General features: G+C 48.8%; 1 protein-coding gene across 2 annotated transcripts in view; it reads right to left on the bottom strand.

The window, feature by feature from the left end:
- Positions 1–301: 301 nt before the first annotated feature.
- Positions 302–16526, bottom strand: part of Gng4 (G protein subunit gamma 4) — a 36724-nt gene continuing 20499 nt past the window's right edge. For both annotated transcript variants that reach the window (XM_055603968.1, XM_055603969.1), the window contains exons 3-4: positions 16056–16164; positions 302–2953 (exon numbers count right to left, since the gene is read on the bottom strand). In XM_055603968.1, coding sequence (XP_055459943.1) covers positions 2825–2953; positions 16056–16154 — 228 coding nt within the window. In that variant the 5' untranslated portion in view covers positions 16155–16164 and the 3' untranslated portion in view covers positions 302–2824. The remainder of the gene's footprint in view (positions 2954–16055; positions 16165–16526) is intronic.

The following is a 16526-nucleotide window of genomic DNA, read 5'->3' as shown; positions in this document are numbered from 1 at the left end:
ATTCCTGAGGGTGAGAAGGCAAGAAAGGCTGAGGTTGTTGCCTCAGCCACTCGGTGGAAGTCATGTGGTGTGCCTTGCTGTTTGCCCACAAACCCCAGAGCATAGTGTTCACGTGGGGAAGCACCTGTGCAGTGCCAGAAACCTGTTCTCCAGCTGGCGAGTGCAAGTACTTTGTTGTCAAACATACTCTTAGAGTGTCCCACTAAAGATGGGGATTATTAATACCACGCTGAGGACATCTAAGGAGGCGTCGAACACCGAACAAAGTGCAAAGAAGAAAAAATAGCAGAGCAATCCACAGTTGGTAGTCACCAAACCCAACTTTTTATTGGAGTATAACACATACAGAAAAGCACCCAAAAGTGGACACCTGGGAGAGCTTTCAGAAACTAAACATACCAGGGTGACCCGCAGCTAGATCCAGATCCAGAGCATTCCAGAAGCCTTTTGTATCCCCTCTCTGTTGCCCCTTTAAGAACAGCTACTGTTCCTTCTTGAATCAGCATGGGTTGGCCTGCCAGGCCTGCACTGTATGAAAATGGAACTGTAGGCCTGGACTTGCCTGCTCCCAGTCCTCAAGACCAGCAAGATTCACATCACGCTGTGGGTGGAGCTGAGACAGTCCCTTCTGCAATAGCCCTACAGGAGCCCACTATGCAAATGACCCTCATCTGTTTACCTTTTCAGCAAGGGCAGAAGGGGCTCCTTCTGGTTAGGGGTTACTCTCAACAGTGTTTCTGTGGACACTCCAATACATTCCTTCTGATGATATATATAGGTACACATTTCTGTATAGACTCAGGAGTGGAGTTGTCACCTCACATGATATTTACATCCAAATGAGGGAATTTTGTGGAATGATGAATTTACTGGATGGATCGAAAGACTCCAAGGATTAATAAAAATCTAGGGATAAGCAGAAAGATGCTGAGGGTCAGAAAGCTCAGTGGGTCCAGGGAGTGGAGTGGGAGTGTCTTCCCAGGACTGTTATAAGTGGGCACAGCATCCACAGGAGAACATAAGAAAGATGGCTGGGAACAGGAGATGGTAAAGTAGAGACGGTTTGGTAGGAGGTTAAAGCACGCTGTTTCCTTGACCTGGTTTTGCCACTGTACCACATCCTTGGCTTTTGTAAACTATGGTCTAATCTGCTGGGTTAATGATGCCAACGTGGGCCACAGAATAAAGAGATCTTGTTGCAAACAAGATTTGTGGGCAAACAGCAAGGCCCAACAAAAACACCGCACGGTGTCAGCCTCTCATCTCATGTCCAGTGGTGACACTGAGAGCAGTTTCTACAAACGCTGCAAGACAGGGTAGCATGGCACTGACCCACCTAAAAATGAAAGCTGCCTCCTTGGAGGCCATTTTACAGTCCTCATTTCAGAACCATTGGTCACATATGCTTCCCAACGTTATAGGTTGTCATCCAGCACATATTGGTTTTCAAGGATAATCAGGGCCTTACTTGGTGTCTGCCCTGGCAGAAGAGCAAAAGGGGTAATTAACGACGTCCGCAATTTGCTGGTTTGAACAGCTTAGCACACAATGGCTCGCCCAGCAGCACACATCAAGCCTCTCTGAGATCCAGGGGAGAGGCAATTTCCAAATATCCACAAAACAAATGTCCCCACTGAGCCCTCAGCAACTGTGGTTACCTCCTCTCTCATCAGGAGGGAATGGGGGTGCTCTAGAAGGGGCCCACAGCCTTGCCTTGGAAAATCTCAGGGCTTCCAGCTATCTGGTCTTGGGGCACCCATATGTCATCTGTCACAGACTGCCTGAATCTAGGCTTGTGACACTTCTCCCCAGCAAGGTAGGAGAGAAGCGGGCGGCCACTTGGCATGAGGAATGTATTTCCTTCCTTTCTACTGTGCAGTTAGGACTGTATGTGGATCTGCAGGCCTGTAACAGGCAGCCACAGTTCAGGGGTTCAGAGAGAGCTTTAGGGATGGGCTACCCACACATAGAAGCTCTGGTTTGCCTACTTTCTGTCTGTAGTCTCTGTGCCTGGGAGAGTCCCTCTCTGTAAGAGACCTACACTCAGAGTGCTCACTGTTAGGTTAAATATGGTAACGCCCATAAATTCTCCCATCAGTGAGTGGCGGTGACTCGCTCTGGTCCATCCTTCCAGGGAAGACTCTGCTGAGACTCCAGCGAGCCCAGTACTGTGCTCCTGGCCTTACTAGAAACTCCAAGTAGGAGAGAACAAGCAGGAAGAGTGGCGTCTGGACTGAGGACCTGGGGCTGTCTGGAAATACCAACAGACGAGGCTGCACCAACGTCTCCGTCACCAATACATATTCCGAAGCATCAGCTCTGGGACGGTCGGTGAGAACCAAGTGGAGACATTAGTCATCCACGCGGCCCCTGAGGACATCCAGGATACAGGTGCCAGAGGAGAAACAGACCTCACCCTCCCATCAAGTTCTCGTCTGCTACTGTGCATGGGGAACACCTGGGCATTTCAGTGAATAACCTGCTAAGATTTATTAACTGGATATATTTACAGTTGGGAATTAATGTTTAAAAATTGTAGATCGTTAAACCTACACTTTCATATGGCACATCTGCTATTTGGCTATAAAAATGTCTGTTTTCTTCACTAGGGATGGAACTAACAAAAACGAGACCAAAAAATAAAAATAAAAAAGGAAGAGGAAACAATGTCATGAAGAAAATATAATAAAACAAGATGAGCCCAGATCATGATTGGTTGGGAGAGCTATGGTGCACGCAGGAAGCATGCCTCTACACGGGAGCATGCGCGGTCTCTACTTGGGACGTTTACCACAGGAAAGGGCCCGTTTCATCACCACGGGTGTTAGAGAATGGTGCAGAAGAACTTCTTCTCCCGGAAGGGGTTTTCTGAGGCAGGCACCGGGATGATGAGAGGGTCCTCCCGCACGTGGGCTTCACAGTAGGCCAGGAGGTCCGAGGCGGCCTGGGAGACCTGCAGGGACACAGCACAGGAGCTTGGTTAAAGGCGTTCACAGAATGGGTCGAGGGAGGGCAAGGCCCACAAGAAGAGTGGACACAGCGAAAGTCAGGCTGAATGGAATGCACGATCAAACGAGGCCAGGACCAGGCAGGTTTGGGTAGAACTGAAGTGTTTGGCTTGGAAGGTGCTCCAAGGACCTGCTGCCCTAGAGCGCTAGATCAGGATCCAGAGAGCTGAGAATATGCTGAGGGTGTGGCTCATTAGTAGCTCTGCGCTTGCCTAGCATGGATTCAACCCTGGCACCTCCAATAAGTAAACAGGGAGAATGGAGCAGAGTAACCTCGCAGTGACTCCGCGAAGCCATTTCTATAAGAATAACACAGAAGCGTATTCCTGGCCAAGCCCAGTTGATTTCCACCTTTACATGGACTCCAGGGATCAAAATCAGGTCACCGGGTTTTCGGAGAATGCATCTTCACCTTCTGTGAGCTCAAGCTCACATCTTTTAATGACAGGTAGGTGCTTGCTATAGACAGGCGGCCGCTAGCCAGGAAGCCCTCTCTTCTGTTTTCCTTTTCTTAATTAACTTTTCTTAATTAACACGTGGAAACTGTGTAGCAAATTTCCCCAGCCTGAGTCCAGAGAAAGAGCTAGGTGTTCACAGAGAGGGAGATGGTGAGCCCCTTTCAGGTGGTCCGCCACCTCGCAGTGTGACGCAGATAATAGGTGGGGATTCTAACCTTAAGTGATCCAGATTTGGGGTAAGTCTTCCTGCCTCAGATGATCTATGCGAGAAAATCCCCCCCCCCCCCCCGCCGGGGTGTACCCAGCTGCCTGGTTTTTAGCTGCTTCCAGGTGAGGTCAAGTTGACAAAGGAAGACTAGCAGTCCTAACAGGTGAGGGGAGACTATTCCAGAGCCCCTGTCCCAGGAAGCCACAAACACTAGCTTTGCAGTTTCCCTGCCCTGAATTATAGATTCTTGCTTTCGATTTCCACCTCGGTCCTGTATTGGTGGTAGCTGGACTCCCAGAGATGATGCAAGTTGATAGTTGACACAGTTGAGAGTTTTTTTTTTTTTCTCAGATAAAATAACTATACATCGAGTGGATGAGTCAGGCCGAGTCCTGACAAATGCTACATTTGTTGGGAGTGTGGAATGAAGAAAGGATCCATTTGTACTACCTTTCTTCCTGGAAATAAACTCTTCCTTCATTAGTGTTTTGCAGTATGCTGTCATAGCATCAAGAAGAATAGTTAATACAGAAGGAGAAATGAAAACTGGACTGTTGTTGATGGCATGATGGCCAGGTGAAACAGGCCTACGTGGACTCCTACAGGGGCCTCCCTGTGGTGAAGGACAGAGGTATGGATCCTCAGATAAAAAAGGGTGCTTCTGATGGTCCGGGCTTGGAGCCTACTTCCAGGGGTTGCCAGAAGGCTGCTGCGTGGACTTACTGTCTCCCCACGTTGGTGGTTGTAGGGAGACAGAGGCAGCTCTTGCATCTTGGTGAAGGTGAGCTACCGACAGTCAGGAAGCTCTTAGCATTTACTTGGAAAGTTAGAGCAGGTATGGGCATGCAGGTCCTCTCTCCCTGTGCCCACATCCATGCCCCATGGCCCTCACTGTGTGACTCCTGATCTATGTGTCCATCAGGGTCCTCTCTGTGGCATCCCACTCCCATCTCTTGTCATGGCGAAACAGATGCCCTGTCATCTTAGTCTTCCCCTGGGAAAATCCCATCCTGATGTACTGTTAGGTTTTTAAAAGCTGACTATGCGATTAAAGGTAGACCACAGCCCAAATGAGCAAAACAAGCTTACGGACATATAAAAACACCAGAACGTCACTAATCCGGAAGGTAAAGGTCAGAGAAGGTGAGTTCCCTGCCAAAGATCACATGCAAGTTTAAGAGTGGAGGTAGGCGGCTGGAGAGATGGCTCAGTGGTTAAGAGCACTGTCTGCTCTTCCAAAGAACCCGGGTTCAATTCCCAGCACCCACATGGCAGCTCACAACTGTCTGTAACTCCAATTCCAAGGAATCTGACACCTTCACACTAACACACATAAAATAAAATTAAATAAATTAAAAAAAATTAAAAAAAAAAAAAAGAGTGGAGGTAGGACAAAAAAGCCAGAAATCCCAGGAGGAAAGAGTTCAAATCAGCCCTTTTAGTCAGTTCTACACTTCTCCAAAACGATCCTAGCTCATTTTTCTTGACCATGCTCTATAATTCTGAGTGAGTGGGACTTACCTTTTATCTCATCTGGGAAGGGTTTACTGGCCATCCTTCTGCCTTGCTGAGCTAATCGAGAAGATGCCAGGGTTTTAAACCAAGACCATAGAGCCAGCCAAGAAGACTCTGAAATAACAGAGCCACCGCAAACAGCAGCATGCCTTGAAGAGTCACAGATGTGAAGGCAGGGGACCAGCTATAGACTGCTGGGCTGGTTCGGGATCCAGAAGCTGGTTTGGGAATAATCCGAGCAGCTCTGCTTTCCCTTGACCAATGTGCCTTTATACACGGCCAGCAGAGTACACTGTGTGTGTGTGTCATACTAGCTTAACTCTGAAAACAACCCCAAATTCAATTTTATCACAACAGGCATTGGAGGAGGAGGTTTAGAAAATGCTGGGACTTTGGGGGGGGGCACCCAGTGGAAGATCTACAAGGTCCGAGCCCCTCTCTCACACCAGCGATTGCAGCACCTGGCAATTATGCTGGGCGTCTGGCTCGTCCAGTTCTGAGCAGGTTCTACATAGAAATTTTCTCTGCCACGTCACAAAGGTGAGACTGTATTTATGCCATCGTGCTCCTTATAAGAGGACAGGTTGTTCTTAGATCGCCTCTTTTTCAGCTCCATCTACATGGCCGTATCTACACTCCCGGGTAGAGTCCCGGCTGCACACCCAGATGGCCCAACGGAATCTGCACAAAGGCAGACTCAGTACCAGGTAGAGGCAGTTGGGGGAAGAGCAGGGGCAAGTGTGTGGACCGGGGTTGGGTCAGAACACATTCAGAAACACGCACACGTGATTGTCGTAGTTTGAAAGTCCCTTCAAAACTCAAACTGAACGTTAAGGGCAAGCACAAGTGGGTCATGTGACCCCCTCCCCCAATAGGTTCCAGAGTCACTGCAGGACGGGGCTGTGACAAGAAGAGTTTGTGAGTTTACCCCTGCCTTGCCTTCAATGGCTCGCCCTTGCACCGTGTCGTGACACAGCGTGGGGGTTCAGCCAGGTACAATACTTTCTCTGAGACTTCAGCTCCAGAAACACCTTCCTTCCCTCCCTTCCTCCCTGCTTCCCTTCTGATCTTTCCTTCCTCCCTTCCTTCCTTCTTCCAATCTTCCTTTCTTCCTTTTTAAATAAAATAATATTTTTAATAAAATGAGATGATTAAGCCACTGTGAGGTTAAATACTTTCTTGGGTCCCACAGACTCATACTTAATCAAGCTGATACAAGCTGAATCTAGTGACTGCCTCCTGACTGATCTTCCCAATTCTACAGTTATCAGGAGCTTTTTTTTTTTAATTTTCATTTTTATTAAAATTTTCATTTTTATTAATTACAATTTATCCACTTTGTATGCCCCCTGTAACTCCCTCCCTCCTCTTCTCCCAATCCCATCCTCCCTCCCTCTCTCCTCCCACGCCCCTCACCCTGTCTACTGATAGGGGAGGTCTTCCTCCCCTTCCCTCTGATCCTAGTCTATCAGGTCTCATCAGGAGTGTCTGCATTGTCTTCCTCTGTGGCCTGGTAAGGCTGCTTCCCCCTCAGGGAGAGGTGATCAAAGAGCAGGCCAATCTTCTTTTCTTTTCTCCTTCCTTCTCCCCCATCTTCTTTTCTATTTTCTAACCACAAAATTCTGTTACAGTTGCAGAAAATGGACTGAAACAAAAAAGCCTAAGGTCAGAGACAGAGATCTAACAATCCCAGGAGAAAAGAATATTTCAAACATGGTCCCTTCAGTCATTCTATACTTCCAACATATGATCTTTTCTCATTTTTCTATGTTCTGCCAATTCTGGATTCTTTATAGAATTTACTGTTTACTCAAACCATTACACAATAAAGAATGGCCTACTTCTGCCTAGCTGCAACTAATGGAGTGTAAATCATTTTACATCAAGGTAATCCAAGGGATCTCTGCCCCCAACCAGACCCCCTCTGTCCACATAATAGTGTCCAAAGTCCATTTACTTCAGTGTAAGCCAATCACCTTGAATATTTGCTGCTGTTCACCACACTGTGATCAGAGAGGATAAACACAGGCTAATGACTATTTTTAGGCACAGAACACTACAAGTGAGAGATGCCATCATAGCTGTGTGGCTATAATTTACAATCACAGGGGAGACACAGCTTTGGGTGTGTCTCTGAGGGTGTTTCCAGAGAGGTTTAATTAGGAGGACCCAGGCTGAATGTGGGAGCAATCCTTCCAGGAACTGGACTCCTGCACTGAAGGAGAAGAAGAACATGAGCTGAGACCAGAATTCACCTCTCTGCTTCCCGACTGTGATGTGACCAGCTGCCCCATGCTGCTGTCATGCCTTCTCATCACAATGGGCCGTGGCTTCACCCCACGAGCCCTTCCTTACGCTGCTTCATCGGGTATTTTTGTCGGAACAATGAGAAAAGTAACACTGGCTCTCAGTGTTCCATCCCTGCATTAATTAACCTAACTGCTGCCAGGGCTGAATGAGTTTTTTCTTAATCAGATTAGATTGATTTTTGTGGCTTGAGATTTCCTTCCAGCAAGATACGGGTGGCAAACAGTGCCAGATGCCAAAACATCTGCTGCTTCTCAAACGAAGTAGATAATCTCAAACACAAAAATTTATTATGGTGAAACGTGACAACTGCCTCCTTGCCGATGCTTTCTTATAAAGCACTGATAGCACTGTGATAATCTGTCCTGAGCATCCCTGCCTCCTTCCTCAGCACCCAGTTGTTACGGTTGGTTATAAGGCAGCAGATGCTGAGAGAAATGGGTAGCCTGGGAACAACTGTGGAATTTTCCCATTGCATTTCAGAGTAAAAGAGGTGATTAAAACAGCCCAAGTTAGCACATAATGCTGTTGGTTTCACTATAATTACCAGCTTCAATGATGGGAGAAAATGTTGCAATTACTATAGTCACATTCCATGACAAGACAGATGACATAATTACTACTCTCGCTGTGACACTCACTGCACTTATGCTGTGCATCTGAAGTTAAGAGGGCACCTACTTCTCAGCAGTCCTGGTCTATTGAACAATATAGGATCGATGAACAGTATCCTGGTTGGCTTTGCCTGTTCCTCTCTCCACCCCCAGAAAACAAAGCCATGACAGGGTCAAGAGTGCAGCCAGCATGCAGCAATGGTATCTCCTCTAAGGCCAGGCCTGGTGTACACCCCAACAGAGGTTACCATATGCTCGTAGCCCCACAGGGATCCTCAGGACATCACCAGTATATGTCTCGCCTCTGAATTCTGAGTGAGTTCCTGTGCGCTCTTCCTTCTAAATGTGAACACAGTCAAGCCCAACACAGGAGCTCCTAAGGCCAATCTCCAGGCACTGAGCAGAAAGCTCAGGCACTGGCCTTCAGTAGATTCCCAGAGCAGCGTAGGAAACTCCTCGCTGTTGGGGAACAGTCTGAATGGGGAGGCGGCTTCTGCTTCCTCCCAGAGTGCAGGGATCACAGGCACACATCACCAGGCCTGGCTTATGCTTAGATGTGTTAATTAGCTTCAGAAATGAAGTTGTATCTCCTACTTCAGTACTAATTAGGAAGCTAGCTGCAGAGGACAGTTGCTACATGCTCTGTTCCTCAGCCCAGTTAAACCCTTTTTCTGATCCTTTTCCTTGATGAGTTCCAGTGTGGAAAACTCATGCCTTCTCTAAACATTCTCTAAGAATGTTCTCCGTTTCCCAGGATCCCTTGCAACTTGGACACAAGCACATGCCCTTGGTTCTGCCTGTCACACACACAGGTTCTGAATAGTGACCCAAAGAGGAAGGCATGGGGATCTCTATCTGGGTCATTTCAGCAGCCCTGGCTGAAGGAGGGAGTCCTCAGCTCAGCAGGGCGCACTCCCTCGGCTGACTATTCAGAGCAGTAGTGACCAGTCTTCCCAGCAGTCACCAGGCTCAGTCACCGAGCAGCATCTCAGGCTTAGGCTCTCTAGAAGTCAGTGATTCTATGACCTCTCTCAAGTTTAAGTATCTGCGTAACTGAGAATATGCTTATGTCAGCTTGGATGTGGCAAGGGGATGCATTTAGCCGGAAGCCTTCTTACCATGTGGTCAGGGATAGTGCTTGGGTTCTGGGCTTATGTCTTTTAGCTCTTGTCTGTGAGCTGAGACACTGGGGTACCGAGGTCTCAGAGCTGCTGTGAACATTCAAGTACTTTATGCCATGTATAAAGGCTGTGATCAAAATCAGGTTCACTGTCCCAAGTGGCTACTTCTGCCTGTAAGATTAATGGATTTTCTTCTTTATTTTTATTCTTTAAAAGTGCTTTAATGGTTTTTGTTTGTTTTTAAGGTCTTTATGGAGCCTACATTGGCCTTGAGGCCTTGAACTCTTGATCCTCCTGCTACTACTTTCAAAAGTGCCACCACACTCGACTTGTTTTTGTTCTGTTTGGATGATGTTAGGAAAGGGTTCTCTACTTCTGAAAGAGCAGAGACCTCCCCACTCCCCCATGCTTGTGTCTCAGCGTCTGTCATTTCCACTAACTACCAGCTGGATGCGGCAAGGTGCTGGGACAGCCAATTCTTCCTTTACTTAATGGAAACTCGTTATGCTTTGCCCTTAGGAGTCTTTCTCTCTGCCAGGAATATCTCCACGCAAATGGTGGGATGTGCACAGTCTGGAATTTATGATGTCCGAGCTGCTTTGATCTGTTGCTTTAGCTCTTCTCTTTGCTGTGACTTCATCCTAATCTCTCTGTCATTAATTTGGTTTCTACGGTTGTATTATAGTCATAGTTCCTTCTAATGGCTTCTGCCATCCTTCTCTGTCTCTTCAGTCTTAGGTTTTTTTGTTTTTTGTTTTTTTTATTCATTAGCAAAGATTGAACTTAGAGCTTCAAACTGGGAAGTACTCTGCCACTGAGCTAGCTCCCAGCTTTCTTTCTTCTTTTCCTTCCTTCCTTCCTTTTCTTTTCTTTTCTTTTTTTTTTGAGACAGGGTTTCACAAAGCTGAGGTTTCACAGGATTCACAGGATAGTGTTGCCTCTCTCTCACATCCTTCCTCCTTCCCTCTTTCTTTCATTCATTCTTTTCTTCCTCCCTTTTTTTTTTTTTTTTTTTTTTTTTGAGACAAGGTCTCATATAGCTGAAGCTGTTCTTAAACTTCTATGCATCCCAGGCTGGCTTTGAGCTCACAATCTTGTTGTCTCAGCCTGAGGAGCTGGGATTACAGGTCTGTGGTGCCAAGCCTGGCTTTAGCTTTCCTGCCACCCTTTCAGCTCACGTATTCTCTCTTCCTCGAGCTCCTTCTCTAGATTTGCTTGCTTTAGTCTTCTTGAGAGTCTGATGCACTTAAAGCCTCCTTTGATTTTCTAGAAAAAGTCTCAAATGAGTGCTCTGTTAGTCTTCTCTGTGCTACAGCCTGGTCCCTTGTTGTCTTGGCAGAATGTTTGCACAAGTCCATTTTTTTCTTTTACTCTTTAAAGGAGCAGTTCCAACTCAAATCTGCCATATACTTGAGGACAGTTTAAGCAGACTCCTAAGCCTCTGTCTACAGGAGCAATGCAGATCCTTTTCTGTGCAGCTGGGCTGGTGGGCTGCTCTCTCATTTAGCCTTTGGAGGAGGTGCTGGCAACCCATGGTTAGATATATTGCTTAGTATACATTCTTTGTAGGTACATAATACTTTCTTCAAGCAGCATATCCTCTCCATGGAGGAGGGTCTTGAGGTTTTGGTCATGCCACATTTTTTAAAAAAAATTTTAAATTATTTTATTAATTACAGTTTATTCACTTTGTATCCCAGCTGTAGCCCTCTCTCTCATTCCCTCCCAATCCCACTCTCCCTTCCTCATCTCTTCCCATGCCCCTCTCCAAGTCCACTGAAAGGGGAGGTCCTCCTCCCTTTCCCACTGACCATAGCCTATCAGGTCTCATCAGTACTAGCTGCACTGTCTTCCTCTGTGGCCTGGTAAGGCTGCTCCCCCCACCCCTTCAGGGGGAGGTGATCAAAGAGCCAGCCATGAGTTCATGTCAGAGACAGTCCCTGTTCCCCTTACTAGGGAACCCCCCTGGAGACTGAGATGCCATGGGCTACATCTGTGCAGGGGTTCTAGGTTATCTCCATGCATGGTCCTTGGTTGGAGTGTCAAGTCTCAGAAAAGACTTGAGCCCAGATATTTTGGTTTTATTGCTCTCCTTGTGGAGCTCCTGTCCCCTCCAGGTCTTTCTATCTTCCCCTTCTTTCATAAGATTCCCTGCACTCTGTCCAAAGTTTGGCTATGAGTCTCAGCATCTGCTTTGATACCATGCTGGGTAGAGTTTTTCAGAGTTCCTCCGTGGTAGGCTCCTGTCCTGTTCCCTGTTTTCTCCCTCTTCGATGTCCATCCAGTTTGCCTATCTGAGTGAGGATTGATGATCTTACCCAGGCTCCTCCTTCTTGCCCAGCTTCCTTAGGTGTACAGATTTTAGTATGTTTGTCCTATATTATAGGTCTAATATCCACTTAAAAGTGAATATATACCATGTGTGTCTTTCTGCTTCTGGGATACCTCAGCCATGCCACATTTTGAAGTAGCCACATGCCTCTGTGGTAGGCCAGACAAATGGCATGCTGAGGCCTGCTGTCAGAGTCAGCGCCACTCTCTGAACACAATGGCGACAGGTGTTCTCTGGGTAGGGGAGCACACTCTTCAGACGGCACATTCACAAGGCTGACGATGGAGATGGGTGTACAGACACAGAGACGGGAGTGCTAAAGATGAGCCATAGAGAGAACTGGTCATTCCTAAATATGATGGTGGGGTAGGTGGCTCGGTGGTCATGCGCACAACGCTGAGGAATGCATACTTCACATACCACAGAGTTTTCGGTCACAGGAGCAGTCAGCCTTTTATATTAGGTTGAGGATGGGGCCTTTGTCCCTTGTTCCTGGCACAGAGCTCCTAAACTCTAGGATTCTCTTGAGTTGTAAGAGTCTCTTATGGCACGCTAATGAGATGGTTGGTGGCTGGGGACTCTTAAGAGAGCTTCAGGAAGGGGGGCCTGTCACCAGAAAGATAGCTATGGTTGAAGTAAAGCTTCCAGCCCGCCCCTGACCTGCTGGGATGGAGGAAGAGCTGAAGACTGAGTGGCCAATGCATTTTCAGTCATGGTAATATAATGAAACCATCTAATGCCCTAAGCCACCTAAATCACGGGTTTGGAGGGCATGTAGGTGGTAAGCACACTTGTGGGCTGGAAGCTGCCTCTCTTATGTGTATCCTGGAAGCTGAGCACTGCAACCCACAATTTCTTGTCCCGGGCATCTTGTCAGGAGGTTCCTGACTTATCAGCTTTATAAACTGGTAGGTATACGTGAGACATCTCCTGAGTTTTATAAACTATTTTATGAGTAATAGAGTCCAGGGGTGGGGTGTCTCTGGGAGCCCTTGAATTTGCAGGCCAGCCTGACAGAACACAGGTAGACATGACACCCGGAGCTTGTGACAAGTGTGCGCGAGGGGGGGGGCCTTGTTGGCCTGAGCCCTTAACACGTGGGGTTTGTGTTTGTGTTGCCCCACACAAATGTAAAACAACAGGTTCATCTCATATATATGACTTTTCATACATAGCTTTAAGGCACTGCTCTCACCGAGAGTTTGACTTCTTCCTGACCGATTAGAGAGAGAATGACGAGCTTGATTCACAAGATCAGGCCCGGAAAGAGTTCTCAATGTTTTACGCCCGGCAGTGGATCACTCTGCCACGTTCTTGGAAACTGAGGCTGGCGGTAGCCCGTGACACTGCAAACGTCACTGAGCCTGAAAACTGCCATTTATTTAAAAATGGTTCAATGGGAAATGACGTGCCCATGTAGTTTACCACAAGGCACCGCGCGAGGTTATGCATGCCTGTCACCGTGGCATTTGGGAGGCCGAGGCAGGGAGGTCAAGTGATTGAGGTCATCCTTGTTCACAGACCCAGTCTGAGGCCAGCCTGGGCCACACGGTTTCCAAAACAACAAGTCCGAGGCGAAAGGTCTTGAGAAAGCAGACGTGCCACAGTGGGGCTGGTGGTACGGCTCCTTCTCCTCAGACAGCGGGGGACTGTCTCCTCCCTCGCTCTGCCTCTCAACCTCACAGGCCAGTTGCCGGCCCACCCCACAATGTGCTGGCATCACTGGGCTAGAATTAGCTACTTCCCCCATGGGGCCCCTGTTGCAGCAGCACAGCGCTGCCTCTCCAGCACCTCTGGCATGATTTATGATTCTCCTTTGTACGTGTGCCTAAAAGGCTCCATGGGGACACACAGTCTCCGGGACTCTGTCTATGGCTGGAGATGATCTGTTGCCACAGACTCTGTCTTCCCCTGGCCTGGCAACCATCCTATGGCCCTAACCTGGACTCCCTGTCCCCCCTCCCTCCCGCTCAGTGCATAGCTGGCCTCCTGCCTCCCTCTGCCTGGTGTTCCATGCTTCCTTTCCACACCCCATTTGCTTTCTTGCTGTGTTCACCTCTCACGCCACCTCACCTCTCTGCCCAGCTCACGGCTGCAGCAGCCTCCCTGTCCCTAACAACCAGATTGACAGCCACAGGCCATTCACCTCAAATACCTGTCATTCACTGATGCTCTGTGATCTGTGCTTGTGAGCACAGCACCCTCGCCCCAGCAGCTCAGCAGGTGGCTTTCCCAAATCCAGCTGCTGGCCCCAGGCCAGCTCACATCTCTGCTCACTCTGGTGGAGGCATCTGCTCACACTGAAGCCACAGCCCTGTTGTGCAGAGCCTTGCTTAGTGGCGATGTTCTCACCATGTCCTCCCCCAACCCCTGGCAGAAGTTTCCTGTCTCTGCACAGCTAGGCACTGCCTGCCTGCAGCACACCTCTGAAATCTCATTCAGTCTCTGGAACCCCTGCTTCCACTGTTCTCTGGGTGCTGACTTCACTTCCCTTCTCTGGCCTGCGTCCCAAGGACTGATACCTGAATGGTTATTTGTGGTTGGCAGCAAACAGCTCAGTTTCCAGGGGACAGCACACATGGTGGCAGCACCTGGCAGAGCAAAGCCATTCTCCTCGTAGCCACGACCCAGGAGAGAAGAGATGAAGGCGGGCATGGTGGCGTATGCTCCTAAAGCCAGCACTTGGTCTGGGTGAGGCAGGAAGCTCACTGTGAGCTCAAGGTCAAACTGGGCTGTAGAGTGAATTCAAAGCCAGTGTAGGCTACAGAGCGAGGCCATGTCTGAAAACACTAGAACAAACCAGCCAGGAAAAGAAGAGACCAGTGGGCCATCAAGGTGGACCAGCAGGTAAAGATGCTTGAGGTGCGAGCCTGACCCTAGGTTAGAGCCTTCGAATCCGTGTAAAGGGCAGGAGAGAACTGACCACACAGAGTTGTCTCCTGACTTACACACACATACATACACTGTGGCATGTCACCCATACACGTCACACGTACACACTAATAATAATAATAGTAATGATAATAACAGTAATTAAAATTCGAAAAAAGAATAGGCCAGAGTCTCCTAAGCCCCAGTGACCTAAAATGTCCCAGCATGCCCTGCCTCTTCAAGCTATTAGCCCTTTCCAGCAGCGCTACACTGGGGTCCAAACCATTAACACTGGGGCCTTTGGGAGACGTAAGAGCCAGATGACAGCATAGCCGCTGTCAGCGAATACAAGATGCTGGCGCTCACATGACAGGCCTGTTTACACCAATGTGCACAGCCCCATACTCCTTCCTTGTCCCATATGCTTCTATGTCAAGTCCTGTGTACATTTCCTGTCCCCCAGGATAACGCAAGCCTGAGCTGAAGGGAAAGAGTCAGTCTGCTTGCAAAGGGGAGAGCTGGGGCTGCTGAGCCACAGTCTAGGGTAGTGGTTCTCAACCTTGCTAACGCTGCCACCCTTTGATCAGTTCATATTGTGGTGACACCCCCCCCACGCCGTAATATTATTGTCATTGCGACTTCAAAACTGTAACGTTGCTATTGTTGTGTATTGTACTGTAAACGTCTTCAGAGAAAGAGGGTTGCCCGAGGGGTCTCGACCCACAGGTTGAGAACTACCGCTCTACAGGGAAGGGATGCCTTGAAGGGTTTAGGAATCTGTACCCCAATGTAATGATGGCTAAAGCCATTGTGACTTGACTGGGTTTGGGATCATCTAGGAGACACACCTCTGGGTTTCCAGGGAGGTTTAACTGAGGAGACACTGTACCAGCCCACAGACTGGGATCCTGGGCTAAACAAAAAGGAGGGACTAGGCCGAGCACCAGTGTTCACCGCTCTGCTTCCTGACCAGATGCCTCGTGACCTCATCCCCAGCCCAACCGGAGCCGCTCTCACACCACACCTTCCCACTGACATGGACTGTTCCCTCAAACCATGGGCCGGAATAAACCCTCCTTCCCTTAAGCTGCTTTCCTCAGGCATGCTGTCATGGCCAGGAGACCAGTAGTTCATATACCGGATGCTTGAGCAAGACCACAGGCGTGGCTGGCTCCGCTTCCCTGGCCTCCAACTTGTTTCTACATGCCCAGGCTACATGATACCTATGGAAACCAAGGGCTTCATCCCCCTGCAGTCACTCCAGCAGGAAAGAACCCTCAAACCCCTCAGTGATCAGTGTCAGGCGCTTCCCTTCACCTCCCCACAGGGAGCAGTAAACACACACAGGCTTGACACGGTGTGTCAGCCCGTCCAGAAGCGGGCTCTATCGATGCACCAGGGAGTGCAATGTGACTGATGTCACCATCCGACTCTTCCCTTCTGCCCCTATTGTGTGGCAACAGTTAAATACAGCTGGTGGGAAGGACAGTCTGCTTTTGGTGCCTTCTTATGGAAAGCATGAACACTGTGTATTGAACCCCCTCTGAGACTGTTCCTCTGCCAGGGACCGGGTCTCACCAGGCCACTCTAGAAGCGGGAGGAACATGATGGGCGGGTTTACCTTCACTCTGTCCATGCAGGCTTCCATCTTGAGCTGCTCCACAGCTTTCCTGGCCTGGGAGATGCTGGTGGTGCTGCTGTTAGACATGCCTTCTTTCATTCTTCGCTCCCTGCAAGTGACAACAGCGGGAGGGTGGGGGCGCTGCTGTCCCCGGGAAGGGGGGCCACTTCCTACCCCTCCTACCTCCCATCACCCGCAGCTTCTCCATCCCAGCCGGATTTGTTCTTTTAGAAAGAGGAAGAGGCAGGGCACAGTGGTGCACGGCCTGTACTCCCAGCACTTGGGGAGGCTGAGGCAGGTGGATCTCTGTGAGTTCAAGGCCAGCCTGGTCTCCAAAGCAAGTCCAGGACAGCCAAGGCTACACAGAGAAACCCTGTCTTAAAAAACAAAACAAAACAAAACAAAACAAAACAAAACAAAAAACCAGAGCAAAAAAAGAAAAGAAAGAGGAAGAAATTCTCCCTGCCCTGA

Source organism: Psammomys obesus, unplaced genomic scaffold (genome assembly GCF_907164565.1).
Source record: "Psammomys obesus unplaced genomic scaffold, mPsaObe1.curated_primary_1811, whole genome shotgun sequence".
Classification (NCBI taxonomy): Eukaryota; Metazoa; Chordata; class Mammalia; order Rodentia; family Muridae; genus Psammomys; species Psammomys obesus.
Note: the sequence above shows the minus strand (reverse complement) of the source record. Positions and strands in the feature narration are given on the sequence as shown.